Source organism: Musa acuminata, chromosome BXJ3-5 (genome assembly GCF_036884655.1).
Source record: "Musa acuminata AAA Group cultivar baxijiao chromosome BXJ3-5, Cavendish_Baxijiao_AAA, whole genome shotgun sequence".
Classification (NCBI taxonomy): Eukaryota; Viridiplantae; Streptophyta; class Magnoliopsida; order Zingiberales; family Musaceae; genus Musa; species Musa acuminata.
In genome coordinates, this window is record NC_088353.1 from 6,129,971 (window position 1) to 6,146,628 (window position 16,658).

Consider the following 16,658-nt stretch of genomic DNA (forward strand, 5'->3'; position numbering starts at 1 on the left):
GATTGAAGTTAAAATCCTTCTATATTTTTACTCTTTAAACTTCCAGCTATCATAACTACTCCACATTAAAATAGGGGTATGTGATGGTTGATGTTCTCTTGGAAAACACCTTTGCTTTGGGGAGAGATTTTTTGGAGTCATCGAATGCTCCGATTAAAGGTACTTTTAATTAAGATGTATTCCTCTCACTTCACTTAAAGGTGCTTTTAATTTGAAATAAAAGGCATGTAAATACTTAAAAAGTAAACTTTATATTTGTAAGATCATAATATTCTAGAAATATAATAATTCTTAAGAGTTTTAATTATTTTTTTAGATTCTGCTTAATTTTAAAGGGATTAAATACGAAAATATCTATTTATATATGTAATATTTAATTATTTTTCCCCCGAAAAACATTATAAATATGCATTTCCTCGCCAACTCAGATCGGAGTCGAACTACTCGCTACGAGGATCGGGTTTGATCGAAGGAATCGTGAGCCTGCTGCCGGTTCGGGCTGGGATTGAGCCGATTCGATAAGACGGTCGCGTGTGATGACAATTTGGGTTTCAGAGACGAGGAATCAGCGGTCCTCTCTCTCTCTGCCAGCCATACTTCTCGGGAAGTGGCGCCAGCGATGGCCGTGGAGTCCCACGGCGAAGCCGCCGCTAAGGCGGATGCGTCGGCGGCGTCGAGCCCGTCGGTCCCCAAACCGGTTGTGACCCCAGAGGACGAGATCCGTGCGGTGGCTCGCAAGTTCTCCGATCAGCCCGTCCAAAACCCCGATCCCGGTGTCTGGGCCGTCCTCACTGCCATCTCCAAGAACGCCCGCCAGCGACCGCAGGTGCGGTGCCCTTATTTTATCTCTTTCATCGCCGCCCATTTCTTCCCCTATCTGAGAACAACGATTCAAGAATCTCAACCCTAAACCCAAAACCCTAGGTTTTTGTTGGCCAACATTGGCATTGCGTCGAAATAGCTCGGAGGATGCTGCCTGTTTTCGTTTATGCTGGTTAGAACTCTTGTTGCGTTGGTCAAGATTCTTTCATGAGGTGGAATAGCTGGACGATGCTGTTGACTTAAAGTCATTGTCTTTTGTTTCAAACCGTAAAGGGTTTGACTTTATTAAGTCGATTACTGATCTTTCTAATAATCTTTCAACTGAAATAACTAATATACTTTATCCCATTAGCACTGTGTTACAGAGGGTTTCATCATCTTACATTTCGAGCACTGTATAATAACTGGAGTTAATTGTTTGGGTAATAATTCTCACTCTGCTATGAAAAAGGTTTATATTTTGTTTGCCCAAATCCTAACTCATGTATTAGTACATAATATTTGGTTTGCGAGAAAGGCTAAGAAGTCAAGAAATGCAGTTAGCTTTCTTTTGTTTTTGTTGATTTTTTTTTCATGACTATTGTTTAATTAGTAATGGTTTAATGTTATCATCGAAGGGAATGAATATTCTTTTGAGTGGGGATGAGCACTGCTTGGGCCGATGCGTAGAGGATACACGCTTCCAAATTAGTGTGATTGCCGTCAGTGCAAATCATTGCAAAATATTTAGGGACAGAGTAGCAGCTGCAGATGCCAAGCTTGATCCTACTGCCTTGGTGCCAGTTTTCTTGAAGGACACCAGGTTGTAAACATGTTAAACAAGGGAGATTCCCAGTTCCAATTTAACATATAACTATGTGGATGATTCTTTGTGCAGTCTTTAATTGCTTCTGGCTTTGCAGTACGAATGGGACATTTCTCAACTGGACAAAGCTAAGAAAACAGTCTCCTCAAGCTAGACTTCAGCACGGGGATATAATATCATTCATTGCTCCTCCTCAAAATGGTAACATACTATGATGTTATACAAAGAAGTTTCATTTTCAGCCATTGTCACAGCATGAATATTACACTTTTTCAAGTTGTGGTTACTCTTAAGTTGAGGCGTTCTTCTACATTTTGTAAAAACTTGTATAATACCATTTATTTGCTTACTTGTTTGCCTGCATTTATCTCAAATGTATCTTTAATTATTTATCGATGAACTGGGATGGTCCCATACTATGTATTCTTTTATGTTGCAATGCAGCTCATATTTTTCAGTTAAACTGTTATTATCAGACAAGTGGAAATATCCAATGACTTGGGAGCGATATTCCCAGGAGTGTAGGCTAGCATATATAATGGAAGGTTCTTGATGCAAAACTATGTAGGATGGTTCAAGATGAAGTTTTTAAAAGATTTGAGTAGATGATTTCATAACTATTAGGGACAATAAAAATGGGAAGTTGCTTGTTCTTGTTGTGACAATTAACAATATAAATGTAGCTACAGAAGTTGCTGCTACCAATGATTTCAATAGGCGTTCGGGCACTCGCTTCGCCTCGCCCGAGCGCCTCGCTTCACTTCTAGGCGATGCGCTTCAAAGAGGCGCCGCCTGAGGGCCTGGGTTAAACCAGGCGATCGAACCAGCGTTTTAGGTCTGGTTCGGTCTCCGGTGCTTTAGTTGGTTCAATCGAACCAACTAAAGCACTGATATCAGCTGTCGTTGCCCAACCCTAACCCTGGTCGCGTTCACGCTACCGCTGCTCGCTGTCGCTGCCGTTGCCGCTGTCGCCGCTCCCGCTCCCACTACCATTGCCACTGTCGCCGCTCTGTAACGGACAAACTTCTAAACAAGATGTTGGATGTAATGCCGATGTCTGTCCGTTGTCTTTTGGCATGTTCATGCCTTGTATAGCAGGTAGAGGGGCGGCCGAAGGCTTATAAGTCCCATTTTAGTTGGGTTGGTGGCCTCTTTAGGCTTGTAAATAAAGGTTGTGTCATGTGGACACGTGCGAGAGCTTCTCGGTCTGTAATGGACCATTTTACCCTTTGTTGTACAACTATTCAGAGCTTGTAAAGTCTGTTTGTAATTTGCATTGTCTATGAAGTGTTTTTCAGACATGTTTGCTTGTGGATCCCGATTGAGGCGTTCTCTTTAACTCGTTCTCTCTTTTGTTGGTCCTAAGGGACAATGGGAGGCTTCGGGGAGGCTGACCTTTGCGGACGGACGCGCGAGGGTGCCGCACGCCTTAGGCAAAACCAGCTAAGGTCGTGATAATATGGTATCAGAGCGGGACAAGCACTCATAGAAACACTTGACATGCAAATGTGGGGGACCTAGCGGGGCTGCATTGAGGGCAGTCAGCAACGCGCGACCGTTTGAGGGAAAACGGGCATGGAGATGTAGGGAAAAGAGTCGCTCAGAGGAGCGAGCATCTGATATTGGCATTCAGAGGAATGACCAACCCTTCGCGCAAGAGGCACCACGAGAATAGGCAAGCTTGGAAGAATTTGGAGCGCACAAAGGTTGGGATGGCTGAGTTTGAGCTACGGCTCAACGTTGACAACCATACTTGATGGTGCTCTAGGCAGGCGAGGCGCTTGGCAAGAATGAGACCATCCAAAGTGGAATGAGTTGCTCAACGACCAAAAGAGTTATGCAAAGCTCACAGAGGTGAGAGGAATTGCTAACTCGAAGAATTTGGTACTCATGCATGGGCTTGTATGCGGACGATGGAATGTTCGTGGCCATCCCAAGGCGGCCGAGACTCGGCGCCAATGGAGCATTAAAACTTTCTCTTCGGCATGCAAAGGATACGTCCGTAGAAGGCTGAAGTGTGCAACGAGTTCAGCATGTTGCTAGGCCTTGAGGGGTGCAGTGGTGGCTGTATTGACGTGGAGGCGCAATCTAGCAAGTGCGTTTGCAAGAGGCAGAACAATGCACAGTTTGTTCAGCAGATCGGAGTAGTCCAAGGGGATGGTGTTCTCCGAAAACGAAGAGAGATGTTGCTCCAACGGGACAGTTATCTAGGAGGGATAAGTCTCGGCACTCCAGAGGAAGAATCATGTGAGACGGACTTCACATGTTGAGGAGGAGTACCTCACAAACAACAACTTCACGAAGCTCGATGGACTGAGCAAGCGGCGAGGAGTTGTCGCATGATCTCGCTCGAGAGAATGCATTGGTGGATGCATTGCGAGATCAAGTGGGGGAGCGACCTAAAGCAACTTATGAAGGTACACTTAGAGTCAATGTGGAGATCGGACTCAAGGGAGGGCTGACCCGTGAAATGGTGGGCGCGAGGGCCACCATCGACTCAATGCAAAAACGAGGAGCGGAGCAACTTGGATGTAACTTGGCGAAGTACCCAAGTCGCCCGAAGGGAGCCAGCAGAGAAGTTGGAACATGGAGCAGAAGCACAGTGCTTTCCTTAGACAGAGGTCAAAGACATGAACTCTTGCAGAGGCAAGGGTAGGATCATGTTGTTCCATGGGTCCTTCATCCTGACGGAGCGGACTCATCTTGCATGGTGCCAAAGACGAAGGGAGCTTCGCGGCACATGCACCTTAACTCGGAAGAGCATTTGATGGAGGAACTAAGGCGACTCAACTTGCGGAGGCGAAGTTGGGTTCAGAAGGCCTTAGCACGGGGCAAGAGGACGCAGAGGCGGGTACTCTTGAAGAATATGCCACAGTGTTGCCATTTGAGTTGCTATGAAGGAAGCAGTGCGCAGCGGAGATTGTGCTGGTAGGGGCAGAGGCCCAGGATCCAGACAATGGTGCACAGATTACAGTGAAGTCGGTGGACTTCGAGAGCTATTAGGCGACGGACTGTCCTAGAGCGGTGCTTCATCTAGGTGTGACCCAGGAGTGGGTGGATGAAGGTCGATTGCCAGAGGAGCGAACAAAATCGAAGGTGGAAGGGACCCTGCGATGTATTGGCAGAGGCCACACATGAAGGGTTCACAATTTGAGTTTATTCCACAAGGATCAGAATGCAATGGAGATGTCACCAGGAGGCGACATGGTGCAGCGGATCGTGGTGGAACAGTTCGTGGCAATGCGATACACACAATCTGTCCCGTGAGGGATGAGATCATATGGAGGTATGATCGGGAGTTACTGGAAGCTCCACTTCGATGAACAACACGACGGCAAGAAGGGCTATGGATTCAAGGAGTGAAGGCCATGGTACCGCAGAGGCGGGTCTTCCGGGCGTGCATCGAATTTTGCATCGGATGAAAGCCTTGGTCATCAGCATATGGGGGCTGTGTTCCACCAAGGGAAAAGTTCGAATGCAAGTACCAGTGAGTTCCATGGGAGGGACTTGATCATACAGAGGTATGATCGAAGCAGCTGGAGAGTTGGACTGCTCCAGAGCTCATATTCGCTTAAGGGAGCCCGACAAGTCAGAGGAAAAGGTCGAGTAAGCGAACGTTGCTACCAAGGAAGCTAAGGAGAACAGAATCGGTGCAAACTCTACAACGTGATGGCAGAGGCCATGCATGGGAGTTGCAGTCTGTCTTTCCATCGACCAAACAGACTGCTTGGAGAACACAGAGGTGTTGAAGCAGGGGGTCGAAAGGGGCGAGGAAGCGACGACGAGTCCAGAGGGACTTAGCTACCCAAAATCAAGCATCAGTTAGAATGGAGGTGGACTCAGAGGAGTGCCACGGAGACATCTCTACTGATTGTGAAGAAAAGGGATACAGAGGCGAGGCGACGGATAGTAGGGCCATGGGCATGGCAGCGCCATGGTACCGCAGAGGCGGGACTTCCGTGCAAGTCATTGATCCCTTGCTCTCATGGAGGGAGAGCGCTTGGTCGTGAAAGGGGCCGAGGAGGTGGAGCATGCAGAGGCAATCTCCAAGTACCGAGACAAGGCTGAAGGGCAGAGGCCAAGAAACTTCGTAAGACCGGTGTCAACAAGTTTCTCATCAAGATAGCCGTAAGTGAAGGACTTCGGGTCATGCAAGAGTGCACGACCAAGGAACGAAGCAGGCAGTACACGGTGCTGTACCTTTGCTACTCAGTGGAGTAGGCGGCAGGGTTGATGGAGAAGACGGTACAATCCCAGAGGCGACCTCATCTATCAGAGAATTACTCCAAGTTGGGGTGAAAACTTCCCGCATTCCAGAAGTTCGATGGCATTGAGAAGGTGAATCATAGTAGCCAACTCAACGCAAGGAGTGCAAACACTTCAAGTGCTTCAGAAGTGTGAGCAAAGAGCAGGCGAAGACTAGTAACCAGCTCGATGCATGAAGTACAACCTCGAGGAGGCGGGCGAAGTCAAAGTAACCTTTGCCTTCTCAACTCTTAAGAGAATGGGCGAAACCGAGTACCCCAGTTCTCTTATCTATCCAGCAGAGGAGCTCTGCACAAGTTCAAAGACCCTTCGAAGATAATGGAAGACAATAGTTGTCAAATCCTCACCAACGGTGATCAGTTCTACTGAGAGTAGATCGTCCGCTTCATTTCCCAACGAAATGCCAATCGAAAGCGGAAGTGATGCGAACCTACTTGGATGTGACAACTAACTGAAAGAAGAGTCAATGAGCAGATTTTGTGGAGGAAGGACCAAAAACTTCAGAAGTTTGCGAGGCGATGCTCGTTAAAGCTCCAACAAGCATCCACCCAGCTCAAGCAGCATGTGGAAATTTTTCGAGACGGGCGCAGAAAAGATGGTCTTTTCCTTCATTTGGTGGATCCGCAAGAATCGACAAGGATCAACACAACTCAGCCAACCCCACACCAGAGTCAGAGTCATTGGCGAGTTGAAGCAGCATGGCGGATCAAAGGTTCGACTACTCAGAAACAGCAGCGGAGAGCAGCTGGGAGCCAGGAGGCGCATTGCAGCTGGAGCAGAAGATTGAAGACTCAGCAAAGGCGAAGAGTTGCAGTGTTCACAAAGGCTTCGACGAGGACGTCGAAGGGATAAGTGGGGGAGAATGTAACGGACAAACTTCTAAACAAGATGTTGGATGTAATGCCGATGTCTGTCCGTTGTCTTTTGGCATGTTCATGCCTTGTATAGCAGGTAGAGGGGCGGCCGAAGGCTTATAAGTCCCATTTTAGTTGGGTTGGTGGCCTCTTTAGGCTTGTAAATAAAGGTTGTGTCATGTGGACACGTGCGAGAGCTTCTCGGTCTGTAATGGACCATTTTACCCTTTGTTGTGCAACTATTCAGAGCTTGTAAAGTCTGTTTGTAATTTGCATTGTCTATGAAGTGTTTTTCGGACATGTTTGCTTGTGGATCCCGATTGAGGCGTTCTCTTTAACCCGTTCTCTCTTTTGTTGGTCCTAAGGGACAATGGGAGGCTTCGGGGAGGCTGACCTTTGCGGACGGACGCGCGAGGGTGCCGCACGCCTTAGGCAAAACCAGCTAAGGTCGTGACAGCTCGCCGCTCTCGCTGTCGTTGCTCACTTTTATCGATGTCGCTGCACCCTCGGTCTTTCCTTACACTCCTCTTCCTTCTCCTCTTTCGAAAGTATACTGTTAACAGTATACTAGTAACAGTAATGTATTTGTATTTATTAGATTAATAATATATTATTTTGATTTTAATATTATTAAATAATTATATTTATTAATTATATTATATATTTTAATATTTTAGCGCCTCGGGCGTTTTTGGACCTTGGCACTTTTGGCGCCTAGCGTTTTTTAAATCATTGGCTGCTACTTTACATATCATTGATCCATATCTTAGGCAAATTCTTTTCTTTGTGCTTTAGATAAACCAATTTCTGCATGTATTAACAGCAAAGATATTAAGATCTCAGTTTAATGTAAATTGTGCCTGTTAACATTTTAAAATATATCTTTAGTACTTAGGTTTATTGGGCTATATCCACATGTACAGTTCTCAGCTGGTTACTGTAATATCTTTTTTAATATCTTGCAATTGAATTCACAGTTTGGTGGAAATATTTTACTACAGTTATGTGTTTATCTACAACAATTGCATTTGAATAGCATTGATGTTGCTCTATCATCTATAATTATTATTGCATGCCATTTTTTTGTTTTGTGTGCATTTATTTTTTCTTAGTTATTTTCCCTTTGCTTGCTTTATAGGTTCTGTACTATCAGGGATCATTTTGTGGTTTCCCTTTCATTGTGGTTTAATTTGTGTACATGCCTTTTCAGATAATTCCTATGCATTTGTATACAGAGAAGTGCATAGATCTTCATCTTTAGCAAATGGTTCGGCATTGAAAAGAAAATCAGGTAAGTAGAAGTGATTGATTGTGGAATTTAACATACTACCTAGATGGATTGATTTTTCTTGCTACCTATATTCATTCATGGATAAAGATTATTCGGTTGCAATTAGGAGTTCTTATTACCTGTGGAGCACTGAACTCTGTCGTGCTGCATTGTTTTTAATCTATGAAAAGCGGCATTTTGACCTCAGACCTTGGATAAGAATTCTAGAACGAAGTTTTTCCAAATCAGATCATCCTGATATCACCTGCTATTTGGATTAGGATTGGCTCCTCACAAGATCATTGGTGAATTGCTGGGAACAGATTGGAGTTAGAATCGGCTGATCCAACAGTATTATGCTATCTCAGAGTTGGTCCTGACTAAGGTTGTGAGGGTTCCTTTTCCTCGCAAAGGAAGTTAAGAATGTGGGAAAAAGGTAACACACGGTATAGACAATTCTATAGGTGTCAACGACAAGGTAGAATTAAATATCAACTTTTATGAGCAGTGATGGACACCTCCCATTAGTAGGCTAATTTCTCCGTAGTTTCTTGATATTTGATGTCACCTCATGACCTGGCAATAATTACCATAGAGCATATTAATGAAAAGTGACTCTTGTCAATCTTACTAGTTTTTCATTTCTGTCCAACTCCCTGTGTTATCCCCATTATTGCCATCTTTATTCTCCTCACGTCACCTCCTTATGCCTACTTGTATTCCCCATGATGATAGTGTCCCAACTCCCACGTGGCCCTGCAGAGTTAGTTTTGCTTTTGGGAATTTTTTCTGGTTTTGATCAGTTGTATAGCAGATTTCTTTTTGTCATATACATAAAGATGTAGGTGTTGACCATATTTTAATTTGGACATTCTGTATGGAATTTGATATTCAAATACTGGTACCTTTCAGTCACCGCTCTGTGTCAACAATAGTGCCAGTGATGTATCATTAGTTTGGGCTTGAAAGCAAGGGTCACCATGCCGATCAGAGGACATGCTATTCCAGAAAGGTGCCTGTCCAAGTGGCCTCTCCATGTCAAAAATAAAACTTAGGCATACTATTAGTTTAGATTTGGAAGCAACGACTGTTGTACCAGTTGACATGCCTCAACACGATCTTAAGTGCACTGTGCCAGGAAGCTACCAGACACATGTAAGGCCAATTCTTATCCGGCACAGGGACCCTTGACTGGAATTCATGCTGTGCCAGAAATGTATCTGCAGATCACTGTGCCATGAAATGGTAATCCTTGCTCGAAAGTTTTATAACACTGTTGAAAATGGATACCATAGCTTAGCCATCATGTCTCCAGATTGTGATAGTGAACCATCTTAATGTGAAATCGGTGCAACTTAGGCCCCCTACAGGGTTCAGACCTTTATGTTAGTCCTTTTGGTTCTATTTTCAACATTTCATACTGTTGAGGCTTCCTCCTTTGGAGCCATCTTTCTTGTGATTATCATTTTCTTCTTATAAAGCTTAGTTTATGGTCACTGAATGATGCTTGTACGTATGATGCATGCATGTAATACTAAAGAGGAGTATGATACTGATAGCAAGAGGCTTAAAGGTATTGGCATTGGTGCTCCTGATGGTCCTATTTCACTTGATGATGTCCGCAGCCTTCAGAGATCCAACACGGTAACATTTATTATCTATTCAGAAATTCATGATTTTGGTTTTCTAACAAGCATTGATGAACAATTTAAACACACAGGAGCTTAGGCAGCAATTGGAGTCACATGTTCTCACTATTGAAATGTTGCGTGGTGAAAGCCGGTCACTGATGGCTCGTCATGAAAATGTATGCGCTTGTAGTATTTCTAGCTTTACATCCATCATTTTGTTTGTGTAAACAAATTTTGCATTCAACACTGAATAGTTTGGTGAAAATTATGTTATTTTCCCTTCATCTAAATTTTGGTTGTTACTACTTTGACATTGAAGATTATTTTCGCTGTATCTTTTAAGAATTAAATTTTATTTTCACTGTATTAGCTGATAAAATCTTTTTAATGTCCTGACTGTTTCAGTATCCATTTTCATTATGAAAAGATGGATGTTAATTTTTTTAAATGATGCATGTGATCTTAAAGCATTTACATTTCCTGGTGTTATAGTCTTTCCCAATGAACATGAAGCATGGTTTCTGTGTTGTAAAATGAATTTTTTTTAGAACTCACCAATTAAGTGGATGTTTTCAAATTTCTGTTTTGTAGCATGTCTAATGTTATCTATGGATGGGCAAAGAAATTAATTGGTGGTACAATCAACTTTCCTGTGATACAGGATGTAGCAATAATTTTTCAGTTGTATATTCCTGGTTTGCAGTTCCTGTTGGTTGCTAATGCATAGTACACAAGGTTTTACATACTTTACAGAGTAAGCTGATGCCACAATCCTCTTGACTCGAGCCATAATTCACTTATTCAATTTTCATCTTAAGTCTCAAAGTTCAACAATTGATACAATGATATCATGAGTAAAAAATGAGGTTAAAAACATGAAGTTGTGTTACATGGATTGGCTTATGATAAGCTTGCTAGCTATATAATGGAACCATACACTCTTTGATGGTCCAATGTGGTTGCTCATTTTGCTGTATACTTTAATGTACCTTTTAACATGACAAGAGATAAATATTAAGAGTAACGATGACTATCCTGGACCATGACTATTTTGCATCTGCACACTGGTGAGGTCTTTTCTGTTGCTGTTATTTATTGTAGACTGCTGTAGATAAAGACGAAATTTCACCGCTTAAAGTCAATTGTCAAAAACTTTGTTTACTGTTGCGGATCAGAACAAATTAAGTCTTCTTTTAATGTTTGTATGACTGATTGCTTTTTTTTTAAAAGGCTCAACGCTTAGAAATTTTCAATATCTCATGTTTGATCTCTATAGTTTCTGAAGTTTTTCTTTGTCAAAGTTTTCTAATTTTATGTTGTCCACAATGGACAAGGATGACTGTGCTGACAGTAATGACAGATATTGTAATGATCAAAATCATATACTAAGCTTTACATCGTCTATCCTTCTTATTGAAATTGAACTTGTAGGAGCTCAAAGAGCTGAAGGAAATGGTGTCAAATTCTTTCCTTGACCAAATTAAGGAGCTACAGAGTGTGTTAGATGAGAAGCAGACAGAAATAGGTTCTCTTAATGCATTATCTGCTGAATTACGAAGCTCAGTGAAGGATCTTAACGAAAGACTTAGTGCATATATGCAATCACGTGTTGATGCTGATGAGATTATTCAGAGGTAAAATCAGAAGAGCATGTTAATTTCCCTTATCCTTTCCATGCTAGATTCAAGGAGAATCCAATTGTTCCCTTGCATGAAAATGTTGATTATTGTTTGTTTCTTTAAATCACAGTTTTGTGAATGTCTTGCCTTTGCCCAATTTCTTTTTGTTTCTTCTACCTATGTGACTATTCTTTTTCTACCTATTCATGATATGTATATACTGGATCCAACCATTTAAACCTGGACAGACAATGAGTCTATTGAAGTTTAGACTTTAGTGATATTTGCATGTCTAATTAATACATTTTCACTAAATTGATCATGGTTCACATGAGCAGGATAAGTTTGTGATTGACCATAGGGTTCTGGATTAGATCAGTGTTTCAGATGAAAGATAATTTACGAATTAACACAAAAATACTAAAAGAAAATTAAGATAGAGAAAATTATGAGCCATTTTATAACTTTATGTTCCAGAGTCAACCTTATGTCTATGTGAGAAGAATTGGATGGGGATAAGGCACATCAATGATAAAAGTTGACATTCTTTTATTAGTGCCCTTTTACTTTTTTTTGTGAAAAGCATGATACTGAATTACTCGTATAATATAATGTCATTTATTCTTTTTCCTTGTCATGAAAAATGCTGCATGGTTTTAGAAATTTCCATGATCCTTTCGGCTTTCAGTACTTAGTTAAGCTTCTATTATCTGTCTCTTCTTTATTAAGACATGGCAAATCTGAGTCCAAACTGCTTTTGTAGTCAGAAAGCAACTATATCTGAAATTGAGGCTCGTTTAGATGAAGAAAGAAATCAGAGAAGGGGGGAGCGACAAAAGGCGGCAGCAGATCTGAACTCTGCACTGAAGAAAGCTCAACTCGAGGCCCAAGAGGAAATTAAGCGGCAGTCAGAGATTCATTTAAGACAACATAAAGAACAGCAAGAAGTTATCAATAAGCTGGAGGTCAGTGAAGTGTTCCTTTCTGTTATTTCCTGTGGGTTATATGCTTTGCCTTTTGAGAACCAAATTGACATTCTGTTAACAGTGGAACTTGCAATTTTTTCTTATGCCAGGAGTCTGAGAAAGAAAGTCGGTTGCTTGTAGAAACATTAAGATCAAAGCTGGTGATTCCTTGAATTTCATAGCATTTTTCTTTGATTATTGTGATGTATTTTCTTTGAGTTAAGACTTTTTTCCTTCCAATGTCTTGAGCAATAACTATGTGCTTCTTTTTGACAGGAAGATGCTAGGGAGAGCCTAGTTACGTCTGAAAAGAAAGTTAGACAACTAGAAATTCAGGTGAAGGATGAACAAGTCGCATTAATAAATAGCCGGAAGGTATGCTCAACTTGATAAGTGACGTTGTCCTAGGTCATCTTTTATAGTTCCCTGCTCTCAATCTATTTGTTTTCATTGTTCAAGAAAGTTATAACACAAAGTGAGAGTTGTTTTTACCCTTGTGTAGTTGGTGTTTATCATTGACTTTTCACTATATACCAGTTTGCTCAGGTTGAAGTCAGGGTTGGCATGTATCCTCACTGCCAACCATAAGACAGTCTGAGCTTGATTTTTCTTTATTGTGAATCATCATCTTAAGAGCTCTTATGTTCTCTGTCATTATTTTACAGAAATCAGAAGCGCTAGAGTCTGAGTTGGAGAAACTGAGAAAGGAACTAGAAAGTGAAAAGGTAGGGGTAATGTCTCTTTGTTCAGTGATTATCATTTGCACTGCACATGCTTTGTGTTTCATGAATTGTGCAACTATTATCTTTTAGACTGGAGAAAATTATCCACTTGCATATCTTTGCTTCATATTGTGAAAAATGTGCAGTTGCAAATTCCACACATTTAATGTCTAGAGTCTCTTAATAGTTATATCTGACCATCTATTGACTTTCCAAGAGTGCTTCTTTTCCTGGTTTCACCTGTTTCAGTCATGATGCCCTTTTTGGACTGAAAGCAATGTGCAAAATAAGTGCTGCTTTGAAAGATAGGTCATAGATAAGTATGAATTCCATCAGTGTGTCCTTTCCCCATTTTATAGATAACGGAATTCTTCCCACATAGGCCTTCTACAGCCATTAGCATATTACACATCTATTTAGTTAGCTATCTGCACTCGGTCCTCAACACTGCTGCTTCCTTGAAATTATATCCTCGTTTTGACCATGCATCTGCTTTGTGTTTTTTATGACCAACCCTCCTATTAATCACAAGCAATCCCCCAATTATGCATCAAAGACCTTAGTATTTACTTAGTCCTTGTAGTTTGTATACATCGTGGGTTTATTAAGCTGTACTTGTCATAGCAGAAACAATACAAATGTCCAATAGCCTTTGTTCTTCATGTCATGTTTTAATTGGTCATTTAAACACATTTGAAGTACTTATGTCAGTGTTTATCATTGTTTGCCGAATATGTCATTTTTACTTTCAGATACTTATTTCTGTGCAGTCTGATTAACCTTTGAACCTTAAGGCGCTAATTTCCATATTATTTTGGTTTATCTTTTGTTTCAAATAGGTGAAACCTTGGAAGGTTTCGGTGTCTTCTCTAAGATGATCTGATTTAAATTCTTCACCAAATTTATTGATGTGAAAAATCTACATGATATCATACTAAGTTGCTACAATCTTTCCTTCATACGACACATGGTTTCCCCACATAATGAACATATTTTGCTAACAATGTTCACTTTTCTACTCATGGTTTTAATATATGACTTTAAATCCAAATGTTCTCTGAAGCTTGATATCCCATTTATGTGTCATTTTCTTTCTCTGGCTGTTGTATTCTTGTGCATGCCGATGTGATTTTTGCCTTGGGCACTTAGTTGGGTAATTGTGCAACTTATAAACTCTGGCATGCAGATTCAAGTTTAATCTGAGAAATCAGTGTGCTGTTGTTAGCAGGTGGCCAGGGAAGAAGCATGGGCTAAAGTTTCAGCTCTTGAACTTGAGATAGCTGCTGCAATTCGTGATCTTTCAATTGAAAAGCAGAGGTTCCAAGGAGCCAGGGAAAGAATAATTCTGCGGTAAGCTTGAGAGTACATTTGTATTAAATAGGCATCAGCATACCCATTTAGGAACTAAAACTTCTGCAAAAAGGCATTAGAAGTTGACTAACAATCCTTAAGTTATGGGTTGTTCATGATGTACTTTAGGTGAAGGTGCCTGTTAGATGCTTGATTAGGTTTGTGTTTTGGCATCCTTTAAGGCAAATGATGAACATGTTGAGATACATATGAATTTTATTACCACTTGTTCCGTCTTTACTTTGTCATATGTTTTCTTTAGTATTGGTTGGTTTGCTTGCCGTTTGGTCACTTGGACAACTCTTTTGAATCAGTAATCGTCAAATTAGAGTTACACACAATTTGACTTGAATAATAATCCCTGATTTTCACACAATGCATGCTTATTCTATCGTTTCTAGCTCATCATTTATGTTGATGAGGTTGAGGGGTGTGGATAAAGATTGTTAGGCCATTAATGGTTTACTTTAATGGGCATCCTGAGCTGCTGTTATTTTGTACCACTTCCCTCCTGCCTGCATTTCTTTTTTTGTAAAGTACCATGGAAGAAACTTTAGAGAGGTGTTTATTCGGGCTATGATAGTCATTGTTCCCACATTACCGTGGTACTTTAAAAAATAGTTATGAGCTTGCTTTTGACTGATTGACTGGTTGAAACAAGTTTTATAGGAAATGAGAGGTTTTGTAGCACTAATATCTCAGGTGATGTATTACAATTGCTAGATTCTTCTTTGCGTGAATGTTTTTCTGCTTATGATATTTGCATTTCTCTCAAGATATATTACATCCCTGAATTACCTTCTGATTGCTCAATACAGGGAGACCCAGCTGCGAGCATTCTACTCCACAACCGAAGAAATCTCTTCATTGTTTGCAAAACAGCAGGAGCAACTCAAGGCAATGCAGAGAACTCTGGAGGATGAGGAACACTATGAGAATGCATCAATTGACATGTATCTAAAAGAAGTATCAACTGGAAATAACAATGCTGGTGGAAGATATGAGTGTAACAATTCAAGAGCTTCTGGTGCTTTTACTCCAAAGAATTCCCAAGCCATGAGTGGTAGCTCTGCTGATGAAGAAGTCAGCGCCACGGAGAAGCATGAGTGCAGCCTCGGAAGCCAAGGTGGCAACACCCAAGACTTGGAATGCAATAGTGCTGATAGGTCAGTTAAGGGGTTTGGATCAGATATTGATGGTGTTGGCACAGCTGTGGATCCTGAGGGTGATCCTACTGACACCGAACAAGTTCTGGGAACAGAGAGCCAAGCTGGCGATCCTGCTTTGCATAAATGCAGCAACCTGGGAGGAGAGACCATGCAGATTGATGATGATCCCCAAGTCCAAGAAAAGGTGGAACCTAATGGCAACCACACTGGTAGACCTGATGGTTGCTCACAGCAAGGACTACAGGATACTGAAACTGGGACAATAAGAACTGCTGATCTTTTAGCATCAGAAGCTGCTGGGAGCTGGGCTGTCAGCACCGCCCCTTCGGTCAACGGAGAAAATGAATCTCCAAGGAGCATGGGGAATGCTGATGCTGCTGGTGAGGACATAGCTGCTGTCGCCACTTTGCCACTCTGCTCTGATGGCTTTGCCGTGGGAAGTCAAAGTAATGTTGGTCCGGGCATAACTAAGCTGAGCAAAGAATATGAGGCACCTAATGCCATGATCCATAAAGCTCCACTTACCCGACTCGACGTTAGGCGGCTGTTTGAATGTCGTCCAGACCTGTCTGATGCAGAAACTGAGGGTAGCAACAACAGTGATGCCGATCATGACAATGGCCATAGCATCCATGACGTGGATAGCGATACTGATGGGACCGGAGATGATGAGAGGATTGATGACTCGGTTGGTTGATCATGTAGATACCACTGGAATGGCAGTACTAGTACTCTGCTGGTCCTTCTCCACTATAGATGTGTATACAAGTAGAATGTTAGTTAGGAGGACTCTTAGTTTTCCCTAATGGTATTTATGATTTCAGCCAGTGCTTAATGTACAGTGTTTGCTTCCTGTAAATCATAGTGTTTAACCCTGACTTGGAAGTACTTGAATATTTTTCCCTTTGATTCTATAGAGAAATATAATATTTTTGAGACATTGCATGTCTTCTCTATACCACAAGTATTCTGATTGAAGGTAGAGGATTTCTACCTCAACTTAAAGAGCAGGCAGCAATGGAAAATGCCCACTAGTTGCAACAGTGATATCAAAAGTTGTAAGTTTGCTAACTGCTGGTTCAATTATTAGAATGCCTGCGTGTATTAATGATACTTGTAGTTGCAACAAAGACAAAGGAGTTGATGGATTGAGCAACAAAAAAAATTCGACAAAGGTGTCCTAAC

General features: G+C 41.6%; 1 protein-coding gene across 3 annotated transcripts; it reads left to right on the plus strand.

Moving 5' to 3' along the window:
• The first annotated feature begins 444 nt into the window (after window positions 1-444).
• On the plus strand, window positions 445-16,413 carry LOC135638750 (uncharacterized). Of its 3 annotated transcripts, none has more exons than XM_065152080.1 (13): window positions 445-826; window positions 1,440-1,624; window positions 1,725-1,828; window positions 7,958-8,038; window positions 9,558-9,661; window positions 9,738-9,824; window positions 11,080-11,282; window positions 12,031-12,232; window positions 12,343-12,393; window positions 12,509-12,607; window positions 12,898-12,957; window positions 14,180-14,304; window positions 15,123-16,413. In XM_065152080.1, the coding sequence occupies exons 1-13, from the start codon at window positions 620-622 to the stop codon at window positions 16,168-16,170; spliced, it is 2,556 nt and encodes an 851-aa protein (XP_065008152.1). In that variant the 5' UTR covers window positions 445-619; the 3' UTR covers window positions 16,171-16,413. The 3 variants fall into 3 exon arrangements, with proteins under 3 accessions (XP_065008152.1, XP_065008154.1, XP_065008153.1); XM_065152081.1 differs by having other exon boundaries at window positions 446-826; window positions 14,183-14,304; XM_065152082.1 differs by lacking the exon at window positions 7,958-8,038.
• Window positions 16,414-16,658: the final 245 nt, after the last annotated feature.